Genomic DNA, 13,113 nt, shown 5'->3' with positions numbered 1-13,113 from the left:
AGTGAAAATGTTAGCAATGTTAATGAAATTCACATCGGTGTAGTGTAGATATATTTGATCTAAGAAATTAAGATTCTCTTGAGTCTGTAAAATGATTGAGGTAGTAGCTACAATTTTAGGTTTTTATTTCATTAGAGATCCATTTTTAATAGTAGAATCGGGTCTCTAATTTGATTGGATCGACCTTGCTAATATTGCATGCTGCATGCATAGGGTTATTTACTGGTATGGAAGAGCTACAATGGAAAAACCCTTCTTCATGTGGCTGTCATTCTTAGCTTACCAATTACATTTAAAATGGGATTATTTTCTACGATATTTTTCATTTATCTCATAAACACTAATAAGTTTTTGTACTTTGACTACAAATTCAAGCAAGAAAAGAAAAATCAAAGGGTCAACATAGGTATTATTAACAAGCAAGTTCCATAGATATCTTTAACAAACAAGAAAGATATAAGGGAATGATAAGATAGTTAATTTGGATGAGATGTTTAGTTGTGATGATTTTGTGTTGGAAGGTTTGGCATAGAAAGAAGAAATTGTTCTCAAAGCAAAGGATGAGGAAGATATAATTTTCTATGATTTTAGTTTGGAATATTGATGAGAAAGTGGAAAAGTGTGGTACTAGCTATAATCAAGTGAGGGGAATGTCACTCACTAGTAATGGTACGTTATATATAACCGTAAGAAGGAAGCTAGTATTGCATGTTGCATGTCACAAAACTAAACACAAAATAATAAACAACGAAAAAAAGAAAAATAATTAAATTTATTTTATATCATCATGTTAACTCGTAAACTATTCAAACAATAAAATAAAATCTATGTTCCATACTTCCATTTCATTTTAAGTAAACCACCAAATTGGATACCTATCTTTATAAGTGATTATCAAATTAGTCCCTAACTTTATTAATATTTTAACATGCAAGAGATTATATATATAGCAAAATGTCATAAAATTAAAATAAGTGTGAATATGTCATAAAGGTACATCAACAAAGTCAAATTCACCTTGTATGAGGGAGTGTTCCACTTTATTACATGACATTGTTTTGCCGGCAATAGTTCTTGATAGGTGGAAATGGTTGCTTGATCTTATTCATGGCTATACAGTGGGAGGTGTTTACCATCTTCTGACTACATCTGACGAAGACAGGACTGTGGACATTACTCACGACATTTGGCATAGGAATATCCCATCGAAGGTCTCCTTGTTCGTTTGGCGCCTTCTTCGCAACAGATTATCCAACAAAAGATAATTTGGCGCGAAGGAGCATTCTTCTTTCAACGGAGCTTCATTGTGCAATCAACTGTGGGCATTCCGAAACAGCTCATCACATCTTCATTGGTTGTGACTTTGCTTCTCAGGTGTGGCTTCATGTGAAGGGTTTGGTTTTAAGCCAAGTGATTAATCAATTCATTGTTTTCTAATGCGGCCATCATTACGAATCTCTCATCTTAATAACTACTCTTTTCGTTAACCCTAAACTAACCCTAATTTTATTCGAATCCTGAAACTCAATAAACCAGTTATTTTAAAACTAAATGTTGGTATATACGTTTATGAAAAAAAAATTGTAACGTTGATCCAGTTTGCAGTTAATGCAATTAATAATGAGAAAATTGCAACTGTTCTGGAATGGAGGCTATTTGTGTCTGCTGATTCAAAGGTTTGTTAATAGCATTTCAGGCAATAAGAGGATCAATTTTATGCTATATATTTGGCGTATGCTGTTAATTAAGCTCAATTGGTTTTCTACATATTTCGCAGGAAGCATACATGAACTTGGAGACATTGAATCAACGTGTGGCAGCTGAACTGGATGATGATGCAATCTCTTTTGCTGATGCTTATTATGGCGTGCAGCCTTCTGGTTGCTCACGAGCTGCCTCGTTTGCTCGAATCAATCCCCACAATTGCTGATACGGATATGCTGTATAATGTAACTATTTCTGGTGATGGAAACTATGTTCCTCAACCAAATGCAAATAACTGTACGTTAAAATCAGATTGTGATTTCTTTTCAAGTTTCAATCCTTATTTGTGGAATAGTGATTTCGTCTTTGCCGCTATATTTATTGACTTTGTGTTTCCTGTTTTACTTTTGCAGTGGAGATTGATATGACAATGGGAAAACCTGAAGAATTTTCCAATTATTTTCCTGACATCTTGTCTTGTATAGACTTCTCTGATTTCTTCAGTGAATGTCAATCACAGATGTTAGATATTCTTGCTCATGATATCAACAACAAAAGACGGAAAACGGAGTCTGGTTGTGATGTCTCTATTCAACATAAAGATGTTATTATTATTGATGATGATGATGATGCTGATGAAGAGGACATTCAAGACATAACGGTATTTAGCCAGGAAGGGGCAGATGATCTTGAAAGACATGCCATGACAGACAAAACCAATCAGGAGGTTCCAATGGAAATTGACATTGAAGCGAATGACAATATGCATGCCTGCATAAGAGAGGTTCCAATTCCTATTGATATCGAGCACAAACAAGATGGAATTGAATTCAACCAGGAGGGGACAGATGCTGATCAAGTAAATGATGCTGTTTCCTCGATTGATATGTTCATACATGATCAAATAACCGAACATATTACAAGTCTGAAAAAGCCTAATGAAGATTAGTACACCACCTTCCTGTGTCAATAATTACATTGTATAAGCCTAATGAAGATTTTGTTATGAAAATGAGGATAAAGTATTTGTTTATAGCTTTAACCTGAAGTTGACACTTTTTTAACAGTGTACAACTGCGGTCGACAACGACACATGCAACCTCTGTGCAATGAATGACTTCCCTTTTCACCCGTACAAATCTTTTGTTCAAGTTGTGGCAAATGCATCAATCGAAATGTTAACTATATTGGTTAAAAAGGAGAAGAATTTGATCCAGAGTGTTGCTTTTGCTCTGATTGCTATAAGATGTCTAAAGGCGGACGCATCACATTCAACGGGACATCTGTTACAAAGCAACTTCTTGAACGAAAGACAAATGATGAAGTTATAAATGAACCGGTAAGTTTTAATAACCTTTAATATATAATTCAGTTTGATATAGAGAAATTCAAACTAACTCATTATGACTGTTATTTCTTCTAGTGGGTTCAATGCAATAAATGCAAAAAATGGCAGCATTAAATATGTGCACTCTATAACAAAGATTTGCACTGCAATTCTGTGTATACATGTCCTTTATGCCGCATAAACGAGATTAAAAATGGAATTCAAATCCCCTTAAAAGATATTTGGACTGCTTTTGGCACTAAGGACCTGCCGAAAACCGTGCTTAGTGACCATATAGAGAAAAGACTTTTTGAGCGCCTAATGCAAGAGAGAGAAGAAAGGCAGAAAATTGAAGGGAACGAGAATTTTGACGAGGTAAGATTAAGAAAGCTATACATTTAAAACGGTTTAATACTGTACGGAAATATATTATTTTACATTTCAGTAACAACTGCTGTCACTAATAGTTAGTTAGATAATTGGTTCCATTTATATAACAATCAGTCCGATCAATAAATTGAAAATAGTAGTCTGCCATACACATTCGTCTTTATTTAATAATGCTACTGATTCAGATTCTTATTTATTGAATATTATTGTCTGATTTGTCACGTATGACTCCAATACTGTAGGTTAAAGTTGCGGATAGTCTCACTGTTAGAAAAGTGATATCTGTTGACAAACAACTGACAGTGAAGAAGCAATTTCGGGACATCATTCCAGAGGAGAATTACCCTGCTGAATTCTCTTATAGATCAAGAGTAAGTCTAAATCGATTAACCTATTAGCTTTCTCTTTGTGTCGTTTCTATTTCAGATTAAATAACAGAATTTTCTGTGGTTTTAGGTTATTCTTCTATTTCAGAAGATTGAAGGAGCGGATGTATGCATATTTGCAATGTATGTCCAGGAGTATGGATCGGAATGTGGCAATACCAATCAACGATGTGTATATATTTCATATCTCGATTCTGTCAATCATTTTACACCTCGAAGACAGACTTCAAGCGGAGAAGCTCTTCGTACATTTGTTTACCATGAGATATTGGTAATTTTATTTCAAGACTTGTTGCTAATTGCTTTACTTTAGATGACATTGCACTTGATTCCTATTGTTGCTAATTGTTTTCCATGAGATATCGGTCAATGTATTTATGCTTTATTTTTTCTAGATCGGGTACCTTGACTTCTGTAAGAAACGAGGTTTTGCAACTTGCTACATTCATGCATGTGCTCCTAAGAGACGAGGGGATGATTACATTCTAAATTGCCATCCGAAAACTCAGAAAATGCCGAAGGATAATAAGTTACGGAAGTGGTCAGTCCCTCTCTTTTTTCCCCTCCTTATGTATGCGCATGTGTTTGTTGAATTTTCATGAGCTTGTGTAACCATTGAGTATTAATATTCTTTGTTTTTTCAGGTATATTTCAATGCTTACAAAGGCCACTAAAGAAAATGTAGTTGTTGATTTAACCAACATGTATGATCATTTCTTTGTTTCTACTGAAACACGGTACTCCAAGGTAACAACTGCTCGTATGCCGTACTTTGATGGAGACTGCTGGTCTGGTGCTGCTATGGATCAAGCCGTGATCATTGAAAAAGAGTGTGAAGCGACTATGGAAATGCATTGAAGAAAGTACTGAAAAGTCGATCTCTAAAGGCTATGGGATATGTCAATCCTCCCAATGCCAAAGCCAAAGCTAAAGACATTCTGGTGATGCAAAAGGTATGTCAACCTTCTCTTTTAACTTCATCGAAAGACATTCTGATTCCCTGCTGCATTAACGCATTCGGGACATTACTGACTTCTCTTTTACAATGTTTACATTATATGTCTGCGTAATCTGATCTTTCTTCCTTTTCCTTTTCAATCAATATCTATCAGCTCGGCCAAATTATATTGCCTACGAAGCAAAACTTTATTGTGGCACACTTGCAGTATTCATGCATGCACTGCTGTAAACCAGTAGTGTCTAGGAAGCGATGGTGTTGCACCAAATGCAAGAAAGTTCAAGAGTGTGAAAGGTGATGATCCTCTTCTCTCATTAAAGATAACCTAAAATGAATACATATTTGGTTACACATGTGCATTAGTTGTTCTCGGCCTTCTTTGTTCCCTTTGATTCTTTTGTTCAAATATGAGATATAATTGTGTTGATTTCAATATATTTCAGATGTCATACCGCGGACGAACACACTTCAATTAAAAATGAGGTCCATCCACTTAGTGAGGTAACAGTCTAAACCTGAAGTTAAATTCATATGATTTTCTCATCATTAGTCGTTCCATGCAAATTAGTATAATCTTTGAATTTTATGCCGTTTTCAGGTCTTGGTAGATGATATTCCTCTCAACACTAAAGATAATGATATCATCCTTGAGAATGCATTATTTGAAAATAGAAGTAACCGGAGGGAATTATGTTAATACGTAGTCGGAAGGGATTGCTGATGTAAGATTTTTACATGTCATAAAACTATTTACATGTGAGTATAATATGATCGTTTCTGCAGGGAGTTGCATATTTCATAAGCATATTCACAATGTTTATCACTTTAAGTATTTGGGTATAAATTGTTTGTTTGTGTAAAACTATTTTCCTATTCGACATAAAAGTAAAACGAGAAGAGATAGGGCAATTTTGATGAATTGTATTTGTTGAGTTAATTAGGCAAGAGTTTATATGATCCATATGATTGATGTAAATTAGATGAATTGCGTGCGTTATGTGAAGTATATGCTTTATGTGAGATGAGTGAAGTTGCATGTATGATTATACTTTCTAAATGACGAAGTTGATGCAGTTTAAAGATTAAGCTAAATAATGAATGAGGTGATAAATCCTTGTATTGATTTAATGTTATTAAGTGATGTACTTTGTTGATGAATGGAATATGCTTGATGTGCTTTGATAGAAGTATGATAACATGATTTGAATTGAATTTGAAGATAATATTCATGTGAAGTTAGTAATCTAGGGTTGTTGAGTATGTATATGTGCTATGCATGAAATCCTTGAATGCTTATGTTTGATTATACTTTAATTGTTGAATGTTATCTAACCCCTAGTGGTCGTTCAGTTGACCGCCTGCCTATTCATATAGATGGATAGACGGCGTGCATGAGTAGTTTTGCTTTGCTAGGTGAGTTGCTGGAGGCTAGCTTGAAGCTACCTTGTCTTTTATTTCAGAGTCTTAGTGTGTCGGATGTGATTAGGGTGTCTATCTGATTATGTTTTATGACTTGTTGAGATTTTTATCACTCAATATGTTGAGATGATATTTTATTTGGTTATGTAGTATGATTATGTGACATGACTACTTTGGAGGATTTTATTATCTGTTGTTGAGATATTGTGATATTATTTTCCGCTGTGATGTTTTGAAAAAAATTACTCATGCATGTTTGGACTTATAGAAGAAGTAGAATCTAGATCCTTTGTATAATTGTATTATTTGCGTGATTTCTCGCTTTAAGGGTTTAGGGTGTTACATGAACACTCCAACATTTACTCTTTTATTTGTTGAAATTCATGTGTTTCATATTTTAAAAATAGGTTCTATATAAAGTGATATGATCCACATTAGTTTCACTCAATTAAAGAATGAGTCATAAAGAGTGTTAGAAATATAGTATTTCCAGTATTTAAATTATATATAAGCAATTTTTTTAAAAATATAAAATTTTGTCAATCATAATAGCATAAACTAAATTGATAGATTTCATATAATTTAAGAATTATTTACTTTTGGGTTAGTTATGCTTTCGCCTCTTATAAATTTTCAAAATTTTGTTTCTAAGATAGTTTAGAGACTCCCCGTTTGGATTGAGCTTAGTTTAAGCTTATGAAAAATAGCTTATGCAAATAAATAAGTTTTTATATTAAAGTATCAGTTCTCACTAATGAAATTTGTATCTTCATAAGTTATTTTTCCATAAACTACCTTAACAAGCTTATGGATATTAAATAAAAGCTTATTTATTTGCATAAGCTCAATCCAAACACACTTAAATCTTTACATAGTTTACAAACTAAATTGATGCTTTTTTTAAAAGTTAAATTATTTTCATATAATTCATAAGTTATTTTCATAAGCCATCTTTAATAACCCGTGAAAAATACTCACTTGGGTTGGCCTGGTGGTATTGGCTTGGGATCTGGGGGTGTGCTCCTCCTCGATGTCTCAAGTTTGATTCTCTCTGGTTTCAATTTGGATGGTTAAATTTAGATTATTCAAAAAATAACCCGTGAAAAATGAAAATAGCTTAGAAACATATGCAAGTCTTTTCTAACATTTTATGGATTAAAGGAATGTTTAGGCAAACAACTTATTCAAAGCTTATAACACACATGTTTATGGAATGAAAAATTCAAAGACTTGCCCATATTAAATGGTCATTTTTAAAAATTAACCCATGATTAATCGCATCTTTAATTATGAAATTCGCTTTGGCGTAATGAATAAAATAGAATTTTGAATAAAAAAATAATTTTACTTTTTTTCTTTATATAATTATGAATTTAGGTAAAGTCAATTTTTAACCTAAAATCAACCCTTCCTCTATAAAACCCTTACAAATGTTGAGTTTGCAATCAGTTTAACAATTAGAAGAACCTAGCGGCGCCGTTTCTCCAAATTTCATCTCTTCCTTCATCCCTCTCTTATTATCTTGCAGTTGCGGAGATCTGGTAAAGTGATATTTTATTTTATCTATTCAATTATCACTAGATGTTTAAGATATGTTCGCGCACACATATGTATACTTATTTTTTTAACAACCATTAGGTAGGGATACATCAAATTTTGATTCATTGTACTCAAACCACATATTCATACATGGCGAAACACAAGTCATATGATTCTATAGATGACTAATTGCATCTTTTATTGTTGGGATTTTTCTCCTATTTAATTTTATATTGTTTTTCCTCTATTAGATAGATCTACAACCGATGGAACAAAGTTCGACTCATTGGCTATCATATCAAGTATATTCTTCGACGAGTGTAATTTCTTTGATTAAGTACGAGGAGATTCTGCGCTTGTGCTTCTTTCAATGAAGGTAAAAACGATGGATGCACGTATCTACTGTTCCATATTTACTATTACTTTTTAGTTTGATTAAATCTTTTAATTTAAGGTGACTGTTTTTCCTATGAATTTGTAGGATTTATCTTTTTTTAATAATGTTCAGTGAGTGGGTGGATGATAATAATGTTATAATAGTATTTTGTAAAATATTATTCTTTGTGGTTGTTGAAAGTTAAGCAGGTTACTTTTGTTTTTGTTACCTAAATATGGTGGTCGAACCCCCTAATGTGTTTGGGTATCGGCTAGCACTAGTTTTTTATTTCTTATTGGACTGCTTGTATTTTTAGTAGTCTCTTTGGCATGCCAATCTTATGCTGAAGGAATTGTAGTAGTTTTGTTAAAAATAAAAGATTTATTGTGGAAGGAACCATTTATATTTATATAATATGATATGTTGTGAACTGTCTATTATGCGATTATGTCTCAAAATGTTTCTTTGTTTTGTTAAATCGCTTGATTCTTTGTTATTGTTTTGTGCTAATTGTCATATATATGAAAGAGAGTTTTTTATAATTAATACTGAATAGTGAACGTTTTCTCTAAACATTTGATCAATTAGAATTTGTCAAAATGTACCATGAATGGAAGATATAGAATCAATAGAGGTTGTCCATGAATATGAATAGAAGTAATATGTATGTTCTATGTGTGTGTAGCTAGGTCATTTTATAAATAGTGGTAAATTCAAACGTCGCTCTTCCTAGTGATCTAAGAATATGATATGATATGCTGTTTACCATATCTTGAAAGTGAATAAACAATTGAAAGTGAATCAAGCGAAAAGTCTCTTAATTAGAGAATTGCTATCTGTCGACAAACAATTGAAAGTGAATTTCTGGACATCATCCCAGAGGAAAATTACCCTACTGAATTCTCTTATAGATCAAGAGTATGTTCAGTGGTTTATCACCAATTCTTTCTTCTGAACTAATATGTCTCAGGATTTAATAGAAGTTCCCTTGGTTTCAGGTTATACTTCTGTTTCAAGAGATTGAAGGAGTAGATGTATGCATTTTTGGAATGTATGTCCAGGAATTTGGCTCTGAATGCGGCGGCAATCCCAATCAGCGTTGTGTATACATATCATATCTTGATTCCGTCAAGTATTTTAGGCCTAAACAAAGGACAAAGAGTGGAGAAGCCCTACGTACCTTCGTTTACCATGAGATATTGGTATTTTTCTTTTAAACTCTATTTCTATGCCAATAGAACTAATAAAACGAACACTTAATCCTTCCATTCTTTTTGCTTATGCTTCTGCTTATCCTTTAATGAGCTAGTGTATACAATACATTGAGAATATTTGAGAGTATGATTTTCCTTCATTTATCATTTGCTCATAATATTTATTTGTGTAGGTATCTTTCAATGCTCAAAAAGGCTGCCGAAGAAAATATTGTCGTTGGTTACCAACGTATATCATCATTTCTTTCTTCCTACTGAAAAAGGGAACTCCAAGGTGACAGCTTCTCGTTTGCCATACTTTGATGGAGACCGCTGGTGCGGTAATGCTGTGTAGTTTGTAATATTGTGATGAGAGTGCTATGAACAACCTCTTTCTAATACTTTTTTTTGGATACAACATTCTCTCTAGTATTCACTCCCTTATTGGATGAAAATAATGTTGGTTTGACCATTTATGGACTCATTTTCGAAGTATGAGACCCACATTGATTTCACATAATAAAAGAGTGAGGGTTAGAAAGTGATCGTTCCTAGCATTTCTCTATTGTGATTGATTTAATATATGTTGTTTGTAAATTAATTTATGTTCTATAATTACAAATTCAATAGATAGTGTTTGATTGATTGATTTAATATCTCTCTTTCCTATTGTGCATAATCAATCTACAGGATAATGGCGGCAAATAGTGATCCAACTAACAATGCGGTGTCCCAAAACCGTAAGATTGGAGAGCTTTCCAAGGATGTTAATTCGAAAATTGGATACAATACTGGTAAGCGTTGGTCAGATGATAAAAACAATGCGCTCAAGTCCTTCTTAGATGCAAAAAGTCGGAAAGACATCAATTGGAAAGACATAAGGGATGAAGAAAAACTGTTTGGTCGGGATTTGAATGCAATTCAGGACAAGGCCAGGAAATTTTTTAAAAAGGAAATACAAGATCCGAAAATTAGATACAATATTGGTAAGCCATGGTCAGATGATGAAAACAATGCGCTCAAACCCTTCTTATATGCAATAAGTTGGAAAGAAATCAATTGGGAAGACATAAGGGATGAAGAAAAACTGTTTGGTCGGGATTTGAATGCGATTCAGGACAAGGCCAGAAAAAATTTTAAAAAGGAAAGACAAGATCCGAAAATTAGATACAATATTGGTAAACCATGGTCAGATGATGAAAACAATGCGCTCAAGTCCTTCTTAGATGCAAAAAGTTGGAAAGACATCAATTGGAAAGACATAAGGGATGAAGAAAAACTGTTTGGTCGGGATTTGAATGCGATTCAGGACAAGGCCATGAAAATTTCCAATATCAGACTCAACACCTTTAGGCACAAAATAAGTTTTCAACCCTTCCTTAAATTCACAACATGATTTAAGATTGATTTCATTAGGTTTCCCTTTTGAGAATCCAATCCCTTTACCATTGTATTTGTATATGCTGTAAATCATAGAATCTATTTTGCTTTTATCAATGCCTGATAAAATGAAATCTTCAAGAGAAATATTTTGTTTATTTAAAGGTTTTCCTTCACACTTTTCTTGAAGCTTCTGACAAAGAAACTTGAGTTTGTCTTCATAAGTTTTATAAATGAAGTCAAAACCTCTAAGCCCTTCCTCAGATGCTTTTAGATCCAATAAAGTCTTTTCTTGTTGTTTCATTAAATTAACATATTTATCTTTTAAATCTTTCAACTCATTGGTTCTGTGTTCAAAGTGTGTGAGGAGCTTTTTAAGTGATTCAATAAGATCTTTTCTGGGAATTTTAGAGTATGCCTCATTTTCATCTTCAGAGTCTGGTTCAGGTTTAGCATTTGAAGCCACCATAGCTACTAACAAGTGTCAAATAGAACAGTAAAGGACTTGGGACAGGCCAAGTCTTCCAAAGACATTCTGGTGATGCAAAAAGGATGTATATCTTCTCTTTTACTTTGTAGTGTTCTTCTTCATCCTTTTTTATAGGCCAATGTAAGTTATTTTCATAATTTTGATTAGGTTGGCCAAAATATATTGCCTATAAGAGAAAACTTCCTCGTAGCTCATTTGTGATATTCATGCATGCACTGCCGTGAAGTGATTGTGTTTGGGAAGCGATGGTTTTGCACTGAATGCGAGAAATTTCAGGATTGTGATTTGTGAAAGGTATGATAACTTGAATACATATTTGAAATGTTTAGCATTGAATGAAATAAAAAGGGATTTTTTCATTGACTTCCATTTCACATATTTCAGTTGCCATAGTTCTGACAAACAAACTTCAAAGAAGGGCGAGGTGCATACACTTTGTCAGGTAACAACCTAGACCTGATGTTTTTCATATAATTATCTTATCATTAGGTAATTTCATGCAAAACATTGAATTATGTGCCATTTTCAGGCTGTTGATGATTTCCCCTCCGACACTAAACATAATGATATCGTCCTTAAGAGTGGATTGTTTGAAAATAGGGACAACTTTTTGATATTCTGCCAGAAGTCTCAGTTTCAGTTTGACACACTCCGTCGTGCCAAGTATTCCTCCATGATGAACCTATACCATCTACTCCTCAGTGCCAGAAGTCTCAGTTTCAGTTTCAAAATGAACACCAATTGACTCAAAAGTGTTCAACACTAGTATGTCAATCTCGGAATCAGGAGTCAAATAAGGAAATGGTATGAATTTAATTTTGTTGATTTATTGTTTTCAGTACTAATTTATTCTAGACTAGACTGTTAATCATACTTACTGACATACATATCGTGAAACTGATGAACGTTTTGAAGCATCTCAATGATCTCATCCAAACTATTCACAGATCAAGAAGTTGTTCTCTCATGCCTGTAAGTGCAAAATTCGAGTGAATGGGGGCTGCCCGCATTGTAAAAAGATATGGTTTATACTAACAACGCACTCCAGGGATTGCAAAGACTCGGAATGTAGAATACCGCGTTGCAGGTGTGTTACAATTAGAATTCTACACTGCCTAGAGAATTTTGATATTCTACTTTCTGACTTATTCTTTTATATTGATGTTGATTTTGCAGTGATCTGAAGAAGCATGTAGTAGAACGGAGATCAATGCATTCTTAATCTTGTCGTAGAGCTGAAGTTTTGGAAAGCGACAGAGCTGAAGTTTTAGGAATAGGCTTATTATTGATTCTCTTAAAATAAGAGATTCAATTTTGTGTTGTTTTAAAAGTATATTCAATGGTTGAGAGGCTAAGCTCCAATTATTCAATTCTCATTTTAAGAGACTTGAAATTAGAAAATCAATTTTGTATTTTTGTGAATGTATACATCAATTTAAATATTTGAAGTGCCACATTGATGGCTTTTCATTCATGTTTGGAGAAAAACACAAAGAACAGCTCAATGGTAAAAATTATGTGTTGCCATAGTTTCACTATTCTTGTGTTTATACTTTACTTCGTAGCTTTTTTACCTCCGTTTCTTTATGATCATAAATTTTCTACAAAATTTATTCATTCAGATCTAAAGTGAAAAATATCTTATCAAAAGTTGATATGATATGTACTCCTATAAAGTATGATCAACACTTTTGTTTTATTTAAGGGTCTTGCTAACCAGTGCCCTTAGGGCATTGGTTAAGGAAACTATAAATAGAAAATTTATCTTGAAAATATAAATTTTGACTTTTGATTAAATAATAATTACATAACTTTTTTTATAAAAAGTGACTTGTTTTGGTTGCTTAACCAATGCCCTAATGGTACTGTTTAACATTCTACTTTTTTATTCGTTTTCTGCTTGAGAAGTTGATGCCGTTGTTTTCAAATCTTGAGCATTCTCCCAACTAGC

At 33.2% G+C, this 13,113-nt stretch overlaps 1 protein-coding gene across 1 annotated transcript; it reads left to right on the top strand.

Annotated features, from left to right (window-relative positions):
- Positions 1 to 7,650: 7,650 nt before the first annotated feature.
- Positions 7,651 to 12,681, top strand: LOC120580876 (uncharacterized). Its single transcript, XM_039835076.1, has 9 exons — positions 7,651 to 7,725; positions 7,975 to 8,099; positions 9,098 to 9,301; positions 9,487 to 9,587; positions 9,983 to 11,456; positions 11,547 to 11,604; positions 11,692 to 11,966; positions 12,110 to 12,249; positions 12,339 to 12,681. Exons 2-5 carry the CDS (start codon positions 8,094 to 8,096, stop codon positions 10,686 to 10,688), a joined length of 1,017 nt encoding a protein of 338 aa, XP_039691010.1. The 5' UTR covers positions 7,651 to 7,725; positions 7,975 to 8,093; the 3' UTR covers positions 10,689 to 11,456; positions 11,547 to 11,604; positions 11,692 to 11,966; positions 12,110 to 12,249; positions 12,339 to 12,681.
- The last annotated feature ends 432 nt before the right edge of the window (positions 12,682 to 13,113 follow it).

The sequence above is a fragment of the Medicago truncatula genome, chromosome 6 (genome assembly GCF_003473485.1).
Source record: "Medicago truncatula cultivar Jemalong A17 chromosome 6, MtrunA17r5.0-ANR, whole genome shotgun sequence".
In the NCBI taxonomy this organism is placed as follows: Eukaryota; Viridiplantae; Streptophyta; class Magnoliopsida; order Fabales; family Fabaceae; genus Medicago; species Medicago truncatula.
The sequence above is the reverse complement of the archived record's forward strand: the minus strand, read 5'-3'. Positions and strand labels throughout refer to the sequence as shown.